An 18,544-nucleotide genomic window follows, 5' to 3' on the forward strand; every position below is an offset into this window, starting at 1 on the left:
AAAAGTACTGGTTTGGCATTGGAATTGTAAAAATCCAAAGAATACCCAACCCTAATTAGGGGCTGCAGAGACAAACAGCAAGTTAAATGATTCTCTCGTTAACTCATGTTGACATATGGTATCAGCACCATGATGCTACAACTAATTCATCCACAGTCTAGCCAACACAACTCTAGTGGAGTCTTCAGGTATAAAAGCTAGCTCTAGGCAAGCAGAAAGGGAAAATGTTCTTTCTCAAATATTAAAATTGGTCCTTATGACTTGTGAACACTTGGCATTTATTTTGTGTCTGAGCCTCATTCTGTCAAAGTGTGAAGTAGTGTTTTAATAAATTAGACGGATCTTGAAGTTCCTCTGTGTTCAGTGGCTCTTTCACAGGTTCGTGACTCTTTAAAATTAGTGGTGAACAGCTCAACCAAAGAACGATTTTGCGTCATTGGGTTGTTTCATTTCATTACATTTTGAGGCAGAAAACTATTTCAATAAAAATACTAAACTGGATAGTCGAAATATGTTTTCCTATGTCATAAGCCCATCTCAAAATGAAACTTTGGAATTCCTAAACTCAGTTTAAGTATAGTGTATGTCCGATAAGGAACATCTTCATCTTTATACCGGTTTATTTTGAGACCTTCATCCGACTGCTCACATCCACTTCATAGAACATTCTAATGAAGTAAGTCTTCTGTCCAGAATGTCAAAGAACTGAAAATGCATTTTAATCATCAAGAGTCAATTTATTTCCATATTCTAAAATGCAAAGGACATAACAGGATTTGAGAATAAATCCAAGGTTGAGTGCACAAAAATCTTTCACTGCAAGCGATTATGTACAAGAATGAAATCAACAAATCTTTACAGAATTCAACAGGTACTGCATCGATATTTAGAGTCAACTTTTTTTTAACTAATAATGTAGACTAGACTTCATTTGAGATTCATTTGATCTTCTTTTTTTTTTTTTTAAACAGCACATTTATTAATTTTCAAACATTTTTGTGAACTTTGTTTGCTGAATTAAAAGTTCACTATTAGTGCATTAAGGACCATTGAACACTTGTTTATTTTTCATACATTAAAGATTCAAATCCCGTCAAGGTAAATTCTCCGTGGCCTCATAAACAGGCCTGTTAGCATTCACTTGTAAAGGAGAACAAACTAATGTCCTCGTCATCTGTATACCCAAACACGCTACCCATAAATACATTGGCTAGCAATTACAATTTGATTGTACCGTCATTGTATAATTAATGTGAACATTAGTGCTTCAAGTGAATATTAAGAATCAATGGCAAAAATTCAGTTGCTTTTCTTTCTGCATGAAGAATAATTGCCACAAACATTTGGCAAGATTTTTTCTGTCAAGTTATACAGAAACACGACTTCAGTCTGGGTGTAAACGATTAAGATAATTAGTTATACAGTAAATTAGGGCTGGGTGACATGGACACATCCTCATAAAGATCATTGCGTTGCTGTGTCTTTTTTACAATGTCCTGGTTGTGTTTGGACCCGGTATACCTGTACCTACCGGTGTACCTAGTTACAATGTATTTTTGTCGGCTACATAATGATTGCAGTAAGGAAAGGTTTCTGGAAAGGTACCATTTTAGACAGGTAAATGTGTTAATTTTTAAGAGAAAGACAACAGTTGCGTAATGATTCAACAGCAGGATAAATGCACAATCCAGCCAGAGAGAAGTGAGTTATAACATGAGTGATGAAGAATATGTATACGCTTTGATCATCATTGTTAATGTAACTCACCCAGCCCTAGTTTAACTTAACCCCATGATGACAATTTTGGACTGATCACCTTTTCTCCCAGTGTTAGTCCATTAAATAACACTGCATTAAATGGAATTATGCCTCTACTGAATACAAGATACAATGGATTTGTAAGCTATAATTCATTTCAACACTATGCGTGCTATAGAAGAGAAGCCAAAAACACTTACTATCAGTTTAAATCAAATCAAATATGAAACTGACCATTTCTCAGAACACAGATGATTAAATACATGAGTTACACAATTCTTTTTTTCAAACCTTCAGTAGGGAATAACGAAAGTGCTCTGGTCAAACCTGTAAAAAAATAATTTATACACACCCCAGTCATCTGACCGGAGGGTTTGTCAGAAAATTATTGAACAACTGTTTTGCTCATTGATGGTCCTCCCTCCATTCACACTCCTGCTCTGCACCCTTACCGCCCTTCGGTTGGATTAGTTGTCATTTGTTAAAGGGAAGGCAGGCAGGTAGTATGACAGTGGAACAGGCTGGGCCAGCTAAGGGCTCTGCCACCTCTCCCTCCAACTCTGTCCATGTTCCTTTCTCTGGGCTGTAGCAGATGGTAGAAGACTTATAGGCCCCCTGAGGAAAAACAAATCAAGTCATTCTCTTCGTTCCTGTTGGCGCTGTTTGGATTTATAATGGAAATGGAAAAAAGTCAGTTTTATATAAATGCATGTAGTCAAAAACAGCAGGGACTTTAAAGATTAAGTCTGGTTATTTTCTACATTTTTCTTTTGTCAACAAATTCCATGTAGAGACCAACAACGAACTAATCCTAGTAACAAGTGGTGCCTGCTTAGCCGCAGCCTGATATAGCTTATTGCTCTGTGCAGCAGACCCCCACCAAAAACACGGTGACACATTCCTTCATTACCATGAATGCGCACACTGTACTGGAGCCCATCCTGCTGCTGAAAATACTCGCTAGTGCGCCAAATCCGCAGCTGAAAATAGTTCCCAACAAATCCACTATTTATTCCTGTCTTTGAGTAACATTTGTTAAAAAAACTACGATGCCCAGATGTTTAAGAACATTTTTTTTTTAAAGTCAAAATATCTTTAATATATTTATACTGCTTTTTTTTCTGACCCATGCCACAGACGGGTTCGCAAAGACTTGTTGCATTGGTGGTTTTGGTCTTTTCATAGGATTTGTTGACAACAAAAATATTGACTTTGTCATTGTCATTGACTTGCCAGCTTTCTCATTTGATCTAAAATAATCTAATCTGATGTGTAAGCTTATACCATGCTCCAGCTGTAGCCGCCCACGAGGAAGATGCTGTCATCCAACACAGCACAGCCTGGGCCGCTGCGGCCCTCCAAGATGGGTGTCTGCAAGATGTTCCACTGGTCAGCTTTTGGGTCGTAACACTCCACCAACATTACGTCTAGGTGGGAGAAACCTATGTGATGAGGAAGAAAAAGATCTTAAACTGATGATAGAACTTCAGTGAAGTTAATATTGAAGGTTCAGGATACAGTAAAATACTGTTTTTTCTAAACTTTAAAGGCCATGACAACACATTTTTGCAAAGAACCTCTTACTCTAAGCAGTACTCTAACACTTTTTGTTGTGTGCTGTTTCCTACACGCCCTGCTTACTGTTTTTTTAAGTGGGTGGCAAAAGGGTGATGTCACATACTTCTGTGGACCAATCAGTATTTAACAATATTTGAATCAAAAATGAATGACAGTCATGGTGTTATTTGTTTATGTTGCCAGGCCAAATTTGATCAAACTACACACACACACAGTCCTCATTAGGCCGATTAGCTGAGATCTTAAGAGTTAAACTCTTAAGGGTGCTCCAAGCAATATTTTGTGACAAAACGAGACTAGCTTGCCTCTACCCTCCTCATCCCGTCCCCTCCCATCTGTGCTTCCGCGCACTAACCCCCCACCCCCACCCCCAAATCCTTCTGGTCGGTTATTGGCTGGAACGCTGGAACACTGGTTGTGTATGCTTTGTGGTGCAGGTGGGCACACTTTATTTTTGTTGCTGTTTGTAGACCCTGGGCTGTCTACAGAGACTGTGTTTTTTTTACAATGTGTTCTGAGGACAGGCAGTCCGCAGATAGTGGGGAGATGTTTGTTGTACGTGACAACAAATGTTCTAGCCTAAAACATGCGTGACATTGCTTACAGCACCTTTAATAAAGACCAGGGGAGCTTTCTTTCTGCTAATTTTACCTTGTTTGATTTAATTTAAGGTAATGATAAATACTTTTTTTCAGATTTAAAATAAAATTTACTGTAATATGCAGCTAAAAGGCCCTGTCATTGTACAAACGCCCAGTGAAGACTGCAAAGAACACACAACAACTCAACAAAAATAAACCACACGACATGCACAAATACACACATGTGGTAACTAATTAGAAACCTGAGAAAACGGAGAAAAGGAATCTGCCTTTGGATGTGGATACAGTTGTGACAGATCTCAGTGCACTGATGGCACATTTTCATGAGCTGAATTTGAAACGGTGTCAGTGAAAAGCCAATTAGAGCTACGTAAATGTACATTTAACAGTATTCCAAATGCCAACATTCAGATTTGCTAATCAAATACAAATGCACAACACGTAACTGTAATTCACACGTGTGTTTATTTTTATTTTTATTTTGTACCTTGAATGATGAAGTGTAGCAGAGGGTGCACCGTGTAATAAAGGCCATCGTCGCCTGCTCGCAACAACATCATCTCTTTCACTTTTCTCTTTCTGTTAATTATCTGAAACGCTCAAGTGCTTACCTTTCAAATGGTTTCCACCAATAGCATACAGGCGGTCGTTCATTCCAGCCAGGGCATGAATGGCACGCTTTGTGTTCATATCCTGTTTCCTCGCCCACACATCCATTACAGGGTCATAACAGTAGAGCCAGGACACATACTCCCCATTGTGCACCCCTCCTGCAAACACAAAACTTCACCTTTAATACTGTGTCCTGTAGGAAGACACACTGGCTGCTCATTTCATCATTTTAATTTAATAATAATAAATACTGTTTATTGATCCCCAGTGGTGAAGTTACAACTAACACTGTTTTGTTAGAAATCACTACACAGGCCTGATAATCATGACACACACACACACACACACAAATGGAGAGATGTCAGAGTGAGTGGGCATCCAGTGCTGGACCAGCACCCTGAGCGGGTGGGGGGGTACAGTGCCTTGCTCAAGAGCACCTGGCAGCGCCCAGGAGGTGAACTGCCATTTCTCCATCTACCACTACTCAGACTTGAACCAGCCCAACCAACCCAACTTCCTACGGGCTGAGCTACTGCCGACCAATACACTCTGATCAATAATCATGAATTGATTTATTGCTAAACTCAATAATTACCAGTTTACTTAATAAAATAATACTTTCCGGCCGCATATGTTTACAGAGAAACTTGATCTTTGTATCTCTGGCTACGCTTTTTCTTTTTTTATTAAAAGATTGCAGCGCGTCAAAGTTTATGGTGCCTTCTCCAACCAGCTGTATTCAAACACTCAAAGTTGGTGACTTTTATCTCCTTAGTTTTACATTGTTATAACTGGTGTGGTGCATAATACAGAACAATAGTCATAAAATTCACTGATGATTCAGTGATAGCTTTTGGAAGGAGAGGATTTTGGTTTATGACATTCAGCGGTGGTTAGTATGATGCATATTTGACTGGTATAGATGTCACTAAAATAAAGGATATTATTATAGATTTCAGAAAAAATATTACATGAAATTTATATTGAATCATATTGAACTGGTTTTGAAACATTTGCATTGCAGCGTTTCATGCACCTTTAACCTGCGAGAACTGACTAATCAAAAAGCAAAATTTAAATGTGCTCATTGTGGAACAGAATGACTCTCGTTAGTATTATCATACATTAAGTTCATTGTCTACAAATGGTAATGCATTACTTTGTAAGAAGCTCTTTAATTTTGTAATTTAATCTATGACAATGCATTATCAATCTAGGAATTACAGGAACGTCTGTCTGTCTGTGTCTGTGTGTCTGTTATTCGCATATCTCCCGAACCGTTAATCTGATGGATTTCAAACTTGACAGATGTCTTGCTATGGGCACGAGTAAGTGCAGTGCCAAACGTTGACATTGTTTGGATTAGAAAAGCAAAAAGATACTGTTAAATATATATCGGTAAAAGAAGCACACATTGTTTTTTCCCGCTCTAGCCACTGGCCACTCCCCCTCTCACCCTGCATGCTGAGTGAGCACAGCGCAGGACCAGAGACAGAGAGGGTCGAAGAAAGCAGCGGAGCTTTTGACAGCTACAATGGGAAATACACCTCCGACCCACAAAACCTATCTAATAAAGTGATAAGGCTGGCAAGAAAAGGTCTAGCACTAGGACCCAGCCAAAGGGGTATTGTCTATAAATTGGGGAGGGAAACTCACCTGGATCTTTCTCTCTGCAGTCAGACACACCTAAGAGAGCAGCTGAGGCCAGCTTTTGTTTGGTGCTAACTCTAACCCTAACCCATTATCTTTGAGGATATTTCTCTCTCGCTCTCTCTATTTTTTTCTCTCTCTCTTTCTCTCCCTCTCTTTTTCTGGTGGTTGATTAAAGCAGATATACTGTACGCTGATTAGCTCTCATAACGGGCCAAGTGGGTAGCAAACTCCCATGATTCCATGAGGCTAATGTCTGATTACTCCACATTTTCATTGTGATATTTTGGGATTACATTCTGAATCTCACGTTCTCTGTTAGGTAAATATAGTAGTACGATGTCTTCCTCTGATGTAGACATAGACTACACTGTAAGTCAGTAGTGGGCTATCAGTGGAGTTGCACATTAAGTGGTTTGGGGTCCTTCTGTAAGCAATTTCGGGGTACAATCTGGTTTAGAAGAATTCTACAAGCAGCAATACCATGGGCCAACCAATCGGCCCAATGGGCACTGTACTAGTATTTTTTAAAATTATCACATTTGATTTATAAAATCTTAATTTGCAAAGTAACTCGTAACTATAGCTGTCAAACAAATGTAATGGTATTAAAAGTACAGTATTTTCCTTCAACAGGGGGACCTTTGCCCCTAGGGGGTCCTCAGAGTTACTGCAGGGGGGCAGCCAAATTGTTAAAAAGATTTTTCAGTACAGAAAAATGCTTGGTACATCTTCAGTGTGAGACAGGTGCGTCGGAGGGGAACAAGTAATACAAAAGTTGCAGAGAAACTCCTGCACATAGTCTAACGTGCAAAAAAATCAAATTTAATAGTAGGCAACTTCATCCGACAAAATTAATGATGGGAGTTTCTTTGCAACTTTTGAAAGATTATTTTTCAAAAATAAAAATGGGTAAAATGAATACAACATATATAAATATGAATCTGCCTATTTGTGAAGAAAAAAAACATATATGATAGGATTACTGGCCTATCATCTTGTACCCATGAGGTAAGGTGGTCACTAAGATAGCCATCCACAGATACAGTTGATCCTAAGGATTGACTGTGCCACATGTATGTTTAACATTAAAACAATATTTATAAAATCATACCAACAAATATTTAATAGCTTAGTATTCCATGCACTAAAAATGTATGCATATGCTTTAGGCTGCCCTACACATTATTGTAGGCCCAGTTGAATATGCAACTTAAATTTATACAACATGTGGTAAGGGGTCCCTACTCCATCTGTCTCAGATAAGGGGTCCTTGGCTTAAAAAAAAAACATTGAAGACCCTTTCTCTAAACTGTAGTAGAATAGATGTTTAAATACCCTAAATACTCAAGTATAACTACCTCATATTTGTACTTAAATGTAGTTAGTTACAAACCATTACTGCTTAACTCTGTACTGTGTTGGTGTTCATGGTTGTTGTCTGAGTTGAGTGTTTTTAATATGATATATTTTTTCTTAGGGGCACCTGGCTAGCTCAAACAGGAGAGCATGTGCCCCATGTACAGAGGCTCAGTCCTCGTCACAGCAGCTGCAGGTTCAATTCCAACCTGCGGCCCTTTGCTGCATGTCGTTCCCCCTCTCTCTTCCCATTCATTCCTAAGCTGTCCTATCAAATAAAGGCCTAAAATGCCACACACCAAAAAAATCAAAAAATCCAAATAAAGTGGTATTTCTTATTCAAATGCTGAGCAATGAACATTATTAAACAACATTCTGTCTATTTTATGTAGTGGAGGGATAAATAATTATTTGCAGAGAGTTAAATGGGTTTTATCATGACAAAAGAAGACGGGATAATAAGTGTGGCAGGTTCTCTCCTGACCTGATATGTAGATCTTGCCGTTGTGCACGGCTCCAGCATGGGCAGCCAGAGGCTGCGGCAGAGACGAAACGTAGTTCCACTCGTTAGTCTCCAGGTTGTAGGACTCCACGCTGGAGAGGTAGCCACTCTCGTTCCTACCACCAATCACGTACAGGTGCTTTTCCAGGCGGCAGGCAAAGAAACTGGCTCTCCTGAGGAAGGAAGTGTCAACCAGACAACATCATTAAATAAACCAGCAATGACCAGTTTGTGTAAGCAAACATTTATTAACTGTGCTAGTCACGTGCTTACCAGTTGTGAGCGCTTCTATTTAAGCAAGAATGATGGCTGTACTTACTTTTATGTTTGCAAACAAAAAACATAAACATTGTTTTCCATCTATTTGACTTATTGGAAGTCAATAAATGTGCAGTTCTTTCAAGACCCCTGAAAATCCTACAGTCTCTTGATGCATCATCAGAGTTATTGTAACTATGTTTTCTTTTGGTAAGTATGAATGAATGATTCTGTATTCAACTACAAACAGACTTACCTCTCCTGCATAGGAGGCAACTGTATCCAACTGTTGAATCTGGGATCATAGCGGCTGACAAAATGAGTGCTGTGTTTTCCTGCAAAACAGACACACAAATCGACACTGATTACTCTGATTGCAAGTCTTTAGGATTCAATACAGTTTAGGCAGACTATGGCAGTGCTCAGTTGTAATTAGTTAACTCCTTGCCAAATGTTTTGTAATACACATTACCAATTAAATGCACAACTGTTACTCTGAGAGTCTTCATTTAATACAAACGTATCTGAAATTCACCACCCACACACTTGTTCAAAACATCTTGAATTATCTCTAATAATGTGTGTTGGTATTGTATTGATTTTCACTCTCAGAGCTAAATAAACACTACTAATTTCATTATGTGCAGCACTGTATTGTTATGATACTTGGTGAAATAGAACAAAAAGCACAGTATCAGATTTTTGTGATCATTTACAGTCTTTGTTTTCTTCTATGGCGGTGTGTTACCACCATTTCACAGAAAGCTCTCAACACTTCCACACCACAAATATTTCACTGTTAATAACAGTTATTGTTCTATGCCAATTATTGACAAGTGTTGGATGGAGTGTTGTTTGTTCACTCAAAGCTGAAGTGGCTCTACAATGAGTGGGGCCAAAATTATCAAGTGTTGCATTAGTGTAACTCTGATGGGATTGAACTTGCATAAACTCTGGCTTAGAGCGCTCGCTACATTCAGTCAACACTGGCAAATCTGCTGCGTGAAATCACTGGAAAGGAAGACATTCAGTCCGTAGTGTGACTGTACCATTGGGGTTCCACTGGTCCTCTCCGCCCAGCAGCAGCAGGAAGTTCTCCACCTCCACCACGCAGTGATGGGCGCTGTTGTAAGGCATTACTAGACGAGACACAGAAATCAAAATCCGTCAGTCACAAAAATGCAAAAATGATGGTCAGTAAAGTTGAAATCAAAACTCTGTAATGTACTGTAAATACTATTATAAACACAAGGCATATGTAAACCCCAATAAACATGACATTTTTATCATCAAATAATGAATGCCTCCAAAATGAAGAGTGGCATGTAACCCAGGCTATTCAGGCCACACTATGGACAACCCTAATCCTAACCCTGGTGTTGAAATAAAGTCTAGTGACCTTACCAGATAATACTTGATTTAAAAGTGCACCATGAACACCATTTTAATTCCACAGCTTAAGACTATTTGACCGTTACAGTTGTCTCTCACAAAACAATAAGGGGTGGTTTAAAAGAAATACCATGCTGATAAAAACAAAATGTTTGAGGCAAAAACAAAAACAACAGTACTTTCATTCATCCATAAATGAATAAAGCCACTGTTTATGGTGTGTGCGTAACCTAAAATACTATTAACATAAGCCTCATTTACCATCAAATATAATGCTAAAAGTAATTTTATAAATCAATTCTATTCTTAAATAAATCATAATAATAAATGAATGGCAGTTACAATAGAATTAGGTTTTTATTAATTGAACATCTATCTTAACTATTTAAAAATAAATATTTGTACTAGCAGTTTTCCTAATTTAGTGACTATTGTTATTTTGTCATGCTGAGTGTCCAGAGTGGGTCAATGTCATAGGGTTTATTTTCCCTCCTCATTGCTTTTATTCTGAAACCTTCCATTCATCAATCTACAGGAAGTGATTTCTTGTGGGGAACCAAGCCATCATCAGCAATCAACATCTACAATTCTATCTATCTATCTATCTATCTATCTATCTATCTATCTATCTATCTATCTATCTATCTATCTAACTTTAACTTTCCTGCCGGACTGAATCTCAGTGTAACAGTTTTCCTTTTCTCCTTATCTCACATTAAAACATCCCACAGTAGTTTTTCATCTAGTAAGATACTGAGCATGTCCAATATACATGACCTTTAGTGTCTCATACTCATACAAGTTAGCATAAATGGCCCACAAGCCCACAGCTTCAGCAGGACCCCTTGTGTATGTTTTTTGTACTCCCCTCCTCTCTTCTGTCTTCTTTTGCTGAAGTGACCCCATTGAGATGTAGAGAAATGGTCTTAGGTGACAGTCATAATGAACATGATCGTGTTCACTCAATAAATCTCAGGCCCGGTGCTTTTTGAGCACAAATCAGTGAAATGTTAAAGCCCACCTGTCTGTCTCCATCAGTCATTTCCACTGTCACCTCCCCACCGCCTGATGGATCACAGTTGCTGCAAAATTAGACAGCCTTGAATCTCATTTCTTTCCAATTGGCCTCTCCCTGCAATCTCACTCTGACTGGCTGACATGTGCCGGTCCTCTATGGGAGGGGAGTCTCAGATAGGAACTAATACTACATACACTAAACACAGCTTTATCTCGAGACGAGGGATTAGGTTGCCTGCCTCCAGTGCACCTCAAAGATGAGTGCCATATGACTGCCAAATTCCCTTACATGCTCTTTACATTATAATTCAGTCAGCAGTACTGTATATAGGACATGGATGGGTGGCTTTTTATTTGATGTCTAGTGACTTGTACTCATACTAAAAATCATCTTGTACCCATGTGAAAAGAAGATTATTGCTTTTCAGTATGTCACAGGCTGCAGTCTGAGGAGTGCTGTGGGAGGATGTGGGACATTTGCCTGCCTCTACAGGTGCCTCAGATACAGGTGAATAATTATAATTATAATAATAATAATAATAATAAATAATTATCGGAACCTCTGTAATGGTTTTGTGCTGTGAAAATAATATCAACATATAAATTATATTTTCTTCTACAACAAGTAAGACTTTATCGAGAATTTTCACCTGAGAAAGAGTATGAAATGAATCTACCAATCTCTCCCCTAAATCTTCCACTAACCCCAAGGGTGAACAGACATAGGAGGGCGGGATGAACACGTCCTCTACGAGATGGACGCCATCACTCCAGTCTACAGTGAGCTCTAGGGCTCACTAGAGGGAGTCAGAAACCTCTGCATGGAGGCACAGTCTGGGTTGGTTGAATGACTCCACAGCTAATGCACCACTGCCACTCGAGCGCTGACGTGTCTTTAAAGCCATTACAATTGCATCCCACTGAGCTGAATTTCCTTTGTTCTAGCCCATGCTGTGTAGATGAGGTCCATTTCCAAGTGGGAGATTTTAATATCAGGTTAGTTTAAAAGAAGAAGAGAATAGTCCAGCATTGTGGCAGAGCTGCGCCTGCCTTTGTCTTGTGTTTGTCCACGCTGCTGTGGGTACACTAGATGGCAAACTTTACACTGGAATCACCATGCAGTAGATATATCTTGCACAAACGAGTGGAATCAGATTCTTCCCAAATTGTGTTGATGAATGTCTTAATCAAAGGCTGTCCCTCTTAGGTTTCGCCTCATTGAAAAGTTATGATTGAATGTTAATAATCTTCTATTCCGCATCCATTGTGTGGAGGCTACATCAGATGGTCACTGATGTGTTAAGGGGATGATTTTGCAGTTTTGTCCTTCCACTTGGTCACGGACCATTTGAGTGTTAACTTTTTAGTTTTGAGTGATGGAAATCCCCACTGACCTTTTTGCTTGTTGCAGTCTATACACAGGAGTGTGAGTTAAATGAGAAAGTGAAAACATAAACACCAGTGAGCTTCAGTACTGTATATATATGCATGGCTCCATTAGTAAAATGCACCCCGACAGATTTGGCCAAACATGAGCTAAAATAACAAATTACTGCCAAAAAAATGTTTGAGTAGCTCAAATATTTGAGCAGAGGTAAAAATAATGTCCAAAACTTATTTCTGAATTTAAGACACAACAGTAGAAAAACACTACATTCATTCATAACTTGCTATAAAGTGAGAGTATAAACTGCACAGTATCGAGCTGACAGAATACAGACCAATGGCTAATATGTACGAATGAAGAGACACTGCTGAGATATGGCTTCAACCAAAACAAAAGGACAAAAACTCAATATGTCTGGCAATGATGATGCTAAGGACAAATATGGTTTCCCATTAGCTCTTTTTTGACCTTTGCAATATGACAACAATATAGTGGTGAGCCATAAAAGGTCAGGGAAGAAAAAAGAGCACTTTACAGAGGTGCAGGAAGTCTTCAAATGTGTTCTCTATATACACTACATTTATTTTCAATATAATACAGTAGACTCTTTGGGGAGATTATTACAACTTGCTTTCAATGTGATAATATGAAATCAATATCATAAACTGTCCATTCATGTAACTTCCTACAGGTTATAGGAGATGTCTTTATATCTTATTTTTCTTATTTAGTCAATGAAACTCATATATTTGCATTTGTATCTTTGTATCTTTACAGCTGCTGTGTTCCACTAACCCCAGCCATCTCTTTGGTATTTAACTCATCTTATATAAACCTAATATAAATAGCGACACCAGGTCAACCTTCTGTGTTTCAGTATGTATAGTGTAATTGAATCTCAAGCATTTATCAATGTGAGTGAATTATCAAGCTACATATTGGTCATTATTGTTCTCACTCTGCCAAAATAGATCATTAGATTCAAATCTGATCATGCATCCTGCCAGCATATTTCAGCAAAAACAAGGTAAACCGGGCATGAAGCTCCACAGTGCTGTGAAGTCACGCTCTGATTAAAAACTTATATTAAAAGTGATAGTGATACATTATTACCTAAAGGATTTAGGGAACTCCTTCCCCTCATTTTCTATGGAAATTAACCTGTGTTACAGTCATCCATAGGAACAACTTTTTCTTATCATAAAAGCCACTAACACAAGATGCCTCAGGTAAAAAAAAAAAAAGGCAGCAGAGCCTTTTCTACTCACTTGTGAGGATCTTCCATGTCTTTTTCTCGTCGTCATAGTACTGAACCAAATTGCTGGGGAGGCGATCAGGTCCAGGAGGCAAACCACCCACCAGTAACAGCATTCTCTTATTGGAACGGATTCTGTAATGTGTGTGTGTGGACAAGTGTTAGGAAACAGAGAACAGAACAGGTATTAAGCCTAAAAAAAAACATCCAAAAGGCCAAGATTAGCTCAACCTAAAACTGGACACCTTTGATCTATTAATTTGCATAATTATGTTGATAGTAATAGCAGCAGTTGCCTGGCATATTTAGATTTTTACTCTTAAAATGTTTAATGTATGAATTAAATCATCAACGAATAAATTAAAAAATACATGAATTGCAATAATAACTGCTCCTAGTGAGCTTCTACTACTAACTACTGAAGTTGAAGCTACAAATCAGGCAATATGTGGCCACGTTTATTATAATTAACAAAAAAACAGCATGCTCATCCTTTTGATGCATTATTGAATGGTTATTTTACTCTGAAGATATCTTTTCAATTAGCTGTGAAGCAAAGAGGATCCTGCAGGGTGCCATGCTGGAGGCTAAAAGCGCAATTGAGTACATAAACCTGGCTATACAATGTCTCCATTTCATTGGCTGCAGTGATTCATGTGACATCTCTGAGCCAGTTGTGAGATAGTTCCTGCTGATTGTATATGATATATAACCCAAAAGCCGCACACTTTACTGTACATTAATGACTGTTATCTGGCTCCTAATGGATTTGAACACAAGTTTACCAATGAATTACAATATGCAGTAAAAAGATTAAGAGCAGCTGGCCTTTATATTCAGTCACGTTCACCTTTTTCATATTTTACTTTTTTATGCTTGGAAAAATCACAGTCGTCTCGGTACATTCTCTGTGCTACTGGCCCACTCGGAAGTGTTTGGGGTTATTCATATGCAAATGAGCCCCTGGACATAGATAATGGTGATTAATTGAGAGGAGAGAAACAGTGGCATGTGAAACTAATTATGAGGATTCCTGATTCTTTGCTCATTCAGGTCCATATGTGGGAATAGATATGTTATTGGGATAATAGATTTCTATTTAAATTTCACTTTTAGATTCTTGGTGCATAATTTCATTTTCATGTTTAAAGAATCTCAACGCCCCAGTTCAAATTTTCTGCTCTATAAAGTTATATGCAATGAGTTGAAAATTGCAACACTTCTGCCAACACTACTCAAAAGATGTTTAGCCTTGACTGAACGGTCAGCTCTGTAAACAAAACCTGCACCATCAATCAATCAACTTACTGACCATGCCTGCCTACTTACCAGCTCCTTAAAGTGCTGATCAGGACAAACATGGAAGTATTGGCCTTGGCCTATTTTTGTGTGAGTGAGACATGTTTATCTGATTTGAATATAGGGAGCATTGTCAAATTGTCCCTTATTTGATAAGTCCTTTAAATCTAATACATACCAAAATGTATTGAATTCCCTCTGACTAAATTTTGTTTGTTGTATCTTCAATAGCTGCGGTATTCTCGTACTCATACCAGAATTGTTATATAATTACCATGTAATCCTGGTAACAATTCAATTTTAATTGTATTCATGAGAGTTGCCACACATCAAACACATAACCTTTATCTAGTTTGCTACATCTTGTCTACACTGATTACAAAGCAATTACACAGATGTGTGAGGAAATAGAGTTGTTGTTTTTTTTCACTAAAACATAAGGTAAACTTGTGATTATGGATACAGTGTAGCATAGAGTAGATCAAGCCCCTTGACAGCTGGCAGTCTCTTACAGTAAAAGTCCCACAATCCTCATTAACTGGGCCTCAGACCCCCCATCTCTGCCCGGCCTCCTACATGACCTAAACTACACAGGCTGTGCAACCAGTGTTTGAGCGAGTGGGCAATACTTGAGTTGGCAATTTGTTCAAATTTAACAAGTGGGAGGCATTTAATCGCTTTCCATCCACTCTCAAACAGCTAATTTCAGTGTGTATGTATGTGTGTGTGTGCGTGTGTGTGAGTGTGTGTCGGTGTGTGTGTTTCTCTTTTTGTATCTATATGTTGGTCGGTCTCATCCTCACCTGCTGGCCGTGGTCTGCCTGCAGTGCTGCCTGAAGGGCATCAGGTGGTAGTTCATGGCATCCAGGAGTAGTTTCTGGCACACAGGGTCACTCCTCATGAAGTCAACAGACTGCACCCTCTCAACCAACTCTGGAGCAGGTATGAGGGCGAAGCGCAGCCTCTTCATAAGGTCCGGCGCATAGTGCATGCGAGTCTCGCGGTCATGCTCCAGCCAGAGGACTGACATCTGGAATAGAGCCAGCTCTGACTCCACTGGGGGTGGCAGAGCATCTAGCATGGCACACATCTCCTCAAAGTTCAGCAGAAGCACATCCTCCACCAGGTACTTGTTGGCCAGCTTCTTGGTCTCATCCAGTCCATGGAGTGCAGCAATCTTGCAGATCTGCTTGTAGTTCTGCACAGAGATCTGGTCATTGAGGAACTGCACGCTGAGCTTGGTAATCTGGGGGATGTTGAGGATCTTGCTGACTGACAGCACCTCTTCCACTGTGTCCAGGGAAAGAGTCACATTGGCAGTGTACAAGTACTCCAGCACTAACCGTAGTCCAATGGAGGAGCAGCCCTGGAGTACCAGGTTATTGATGGGCCTGGCGCTAGGGGTCACCAGCTTGTCATCAGGTGAGGATGAGGGGGTTCCACTGCTGCCCTGGTCCCCTTTGCTCCCCTCATTGTTGATTACATTGTGGGAAGAAAAGAGGGATCTGAAATACTGCGAGCAGGATGCCAGCACAGCCTTGTGGCAGTGGAACTGCTGTCCCTGGGCAGTGAGAGTCACATCACAGAAAAGCTGTTTTCTCCATAAGAGATTGAGCCCGTGCAGCAGGGTGTCACTGTGTGTTGGGTCAAAGGTGGATGTTCTATCACCCGATCTGGACATGACTTCCTGGCTGTGAACGCCACCTAGGCAACAAATAAACCATGCAAGCCATTTACCTCATGTCATGTATTTGCACAACACACAGCAGCCTATGGATGATATCGGTCAACTTTCGCAATAGAAAACGATTTCTCGAGTTACGTTATTGAACAGATCTCCCGTCCATCCATGCCATGCAGCCGGCGAGAATCAACATCCAATGCGGCTTCAGTCGCTTTTCAACTTTGAGCTCTGGTCGTAAAGCAACAAACAAAAACGCAGTAGTTTCCAGGGCGTACCAGTCTTATTCATTCTCAACTCAAGATGATTTAAATGGAGGCTGAGGTTTGAAGGGCGCTGTCAAAACAAAACGAGGATACGGAGATGCTGCAGCGCTTTCCCCTCCGTAACGCGGCTGAAGTTGTCGGATAAAGAAAAACAGACACGGTGGACGGATAACATGCAGCATTCAGCTCACACTTATCCTTTCTCCTATCTTGCTGCACACCCCCACAATGAGGACATTACACATCGAAGACATATTTACGGAGTCATACAAAAGCAATTAGTTTGTCTCTGTGCCGTCAGCAGCAGTAGCCTACGGGTGTGTTTCGCTTTTAGCCTACCTGAGTTAAGCGGACGTGAGTATCGAAAGATATTCTCTGAAATGCAGCTTTCGGTAAACTTAAACCTAATATGCATCTCTGTTGTTTCCTTGGCTCTACAAAAGCTATTTCTATGTGCGTAATGTGTGTAAACTTGACACAAGCGTGCTGTAACGTTGTCGCCAGATTCACTTAAAGCGCCTGTCACAACTAAATGATGTGAGCAGCTCGCCTGAGAAGCAGCCAAACTTACCTGACTTCAGCTCTTGACAAAAAAAAAGAAAGTAAGCTTCTGGTTCCCAATATTCTCACTTGAATTTTTCCTTTGTTCTTCTTTTAAGAAAATGTCCTTTCCTTTAAAGTCTAAGGTCGGTGGTGTCTGAAAATAACCATTGATTCCAACTCATAAAGTCACTATTTCAGGTTATTTGTTGACGTTGATCATTTGTTCTTCTGAATTAACAAGAAGTGTGTGAGTGTGTGAGAGGGAGCTGTGCTTTCTGCAAGAGAAGAAGAAGAAGAAATATACGTGTGACAAATTATGCTACCAAGAAACAACACATCATTATCCTTGGGCCTGGGGCTCAGTGAGTCGTAACGAGAGTAATAGGAAATCCACGGTTGGGGAGAGAAACGGTCGTGCATGGCCGGTGGAGAGAGACCATGCAGGGGTATGGATGCTGGAGAGACTCGCAAAATTATGGCTCAAGGCTATTGTAAAAACTGTCGAGCGTAAATGACTGCGATTTCAAACATCTATGGAAGAAAGAAAAGAGAAAGGGGGAGAAAAACCGAGTCTTTCCCTCGCTGTTATAGAGAGAACCGTCAAGTTTTAGTGCGCATTGCTAATTAGTCAATTTCTCTCTGCCTTCACAGCCCGACACTTTGCTGCACGAAACTGCTAATTTTGGACCCTTTTTTTGGTTTAAACGGGAGGGATGAAGGGTTTCCGCACAAATGACAAAACCCCCCTCCCTTTTAATCTCCTCCCCAAAAAAACCCCCTCATCTCATTTTTTGCCCTGCTACCCTTTAAAAAGGTTTTCTCTACAAAAACTCATTTTTTTTTCCCTTGCTCAAAACCTACCACTATAATGTCCAAATTGTTTATAATTTTTAAAAAAAGCATATAAAACAACCCTTTTTCTTTCTAAAAACAGCAGGCCCCACGCAACACATCTGAACCCACACCCCCCCAATAGTAAATTATAAAAAAAAGCTAACATAACATAGTGTTTTCATGTGCACATCTATCCGTTTGCTGTTTACAACCTGGGTCTGCTCAACCCTTTAAAACACAAAGGGTTGAAACCAAATAAAACATCCATCCGGCACATTGTGTTGTTATGTGCAGCCTTGTTGGTTTTTTAGTTCCAATGCCCTACACCTTTCATTAAAGACTGACCTTTCCCTTAAAAAACAAGTTGTTGTGATCTCAAATACAAAAAAACTCCTTGTTGTCTTAATGAATGCCCAAAATTTTTTATTGTGAAATTCATACACTCAGGAACCCCAAAGGGCTAAATTCATCAATTTACTTTCATCAGTTTTAAAATGCGTTAGTAAAACTCATATATCTTCATTTACCACAGTATACAAACTACCTTCATT

The 18,544-nt window shown here is 39.5% G+C and overlaps 1 protein-coding gene across 1 annotated transcript; it reads right to left on the bottom strand.

The window, feature by feature from the left end:
• Nucleotides 1–1,637: 1,637 nt before the first annotated feature.
• klhl14 (kelch-like family member 14) lies at nt 1,638–17,928 on the bottom strand. Its single transcript, XM_032531260.1, has 9 exons — nt 17,188–17,928; nt 15,473–16,373; nt 13,384–13,505; nt 9,369–9,458; nt 8,576–8,654; nt 8,044–8,234; nt 4,550–4,708; nt 3,043–3,200; nt 1,638–2,373 (listed from the first exon to the last, which is right to left on the bottom strand). The coding sequence occupies exons 2-9, from the start codon at nt 16,348–16,350 to the stop codon at nt 2,233–2,235; spliced, it is 1,818 nt and encodes a 605-aa protein (XP_032387151.1). The 5' UTR covers nt 16,351–16,373; nt 17,188–17,928; the 3' UTR covers nt 1,638–2,232.
• Nucleotides 17,929–18,544: the final 616 nt, after the last annotated feature.

Source organism: Etheostoma spectabile, chromosome 12 (assembly GCF_008692095.1).
Source record: "Etheostoma spectabile isolate EspeVRDwgs_2016 chromosome 12, UIUC_Espe_1.0, whole genome shotgun sequence".
NCBI classification, from domain to species: Eukaryota; Metazoa; Chordata; class Actinopteri; order Perciformes; family Percidae; genus Etheostoma; species Etheostoma spectabile.

Excerpts from the sequence above, each read along its gene's own strand:
- klhl14 (XM_032531260.1), bottom strand. The coding sequence starts at position 16,350 with ATGTCCAGATCGGGTGATAGAACATCCACCTTTGACCCAACACACAGT. Across the intron at positions 13,506-15,472 it reads AGGCAGACCACGGCCAGCAG|AATCCGTTCCAATAAGAGAA; the intron begins GTGAGGATGAGA and ends CACACATTACAG. Across the intron at positions 3,201-4,549 it reads TGGTGGAAACCATTTGAAAG|GTTTCTCCCACCTAGACGTA; the intron begins GTAAGCACTTGA and ends CTCATCACATAG.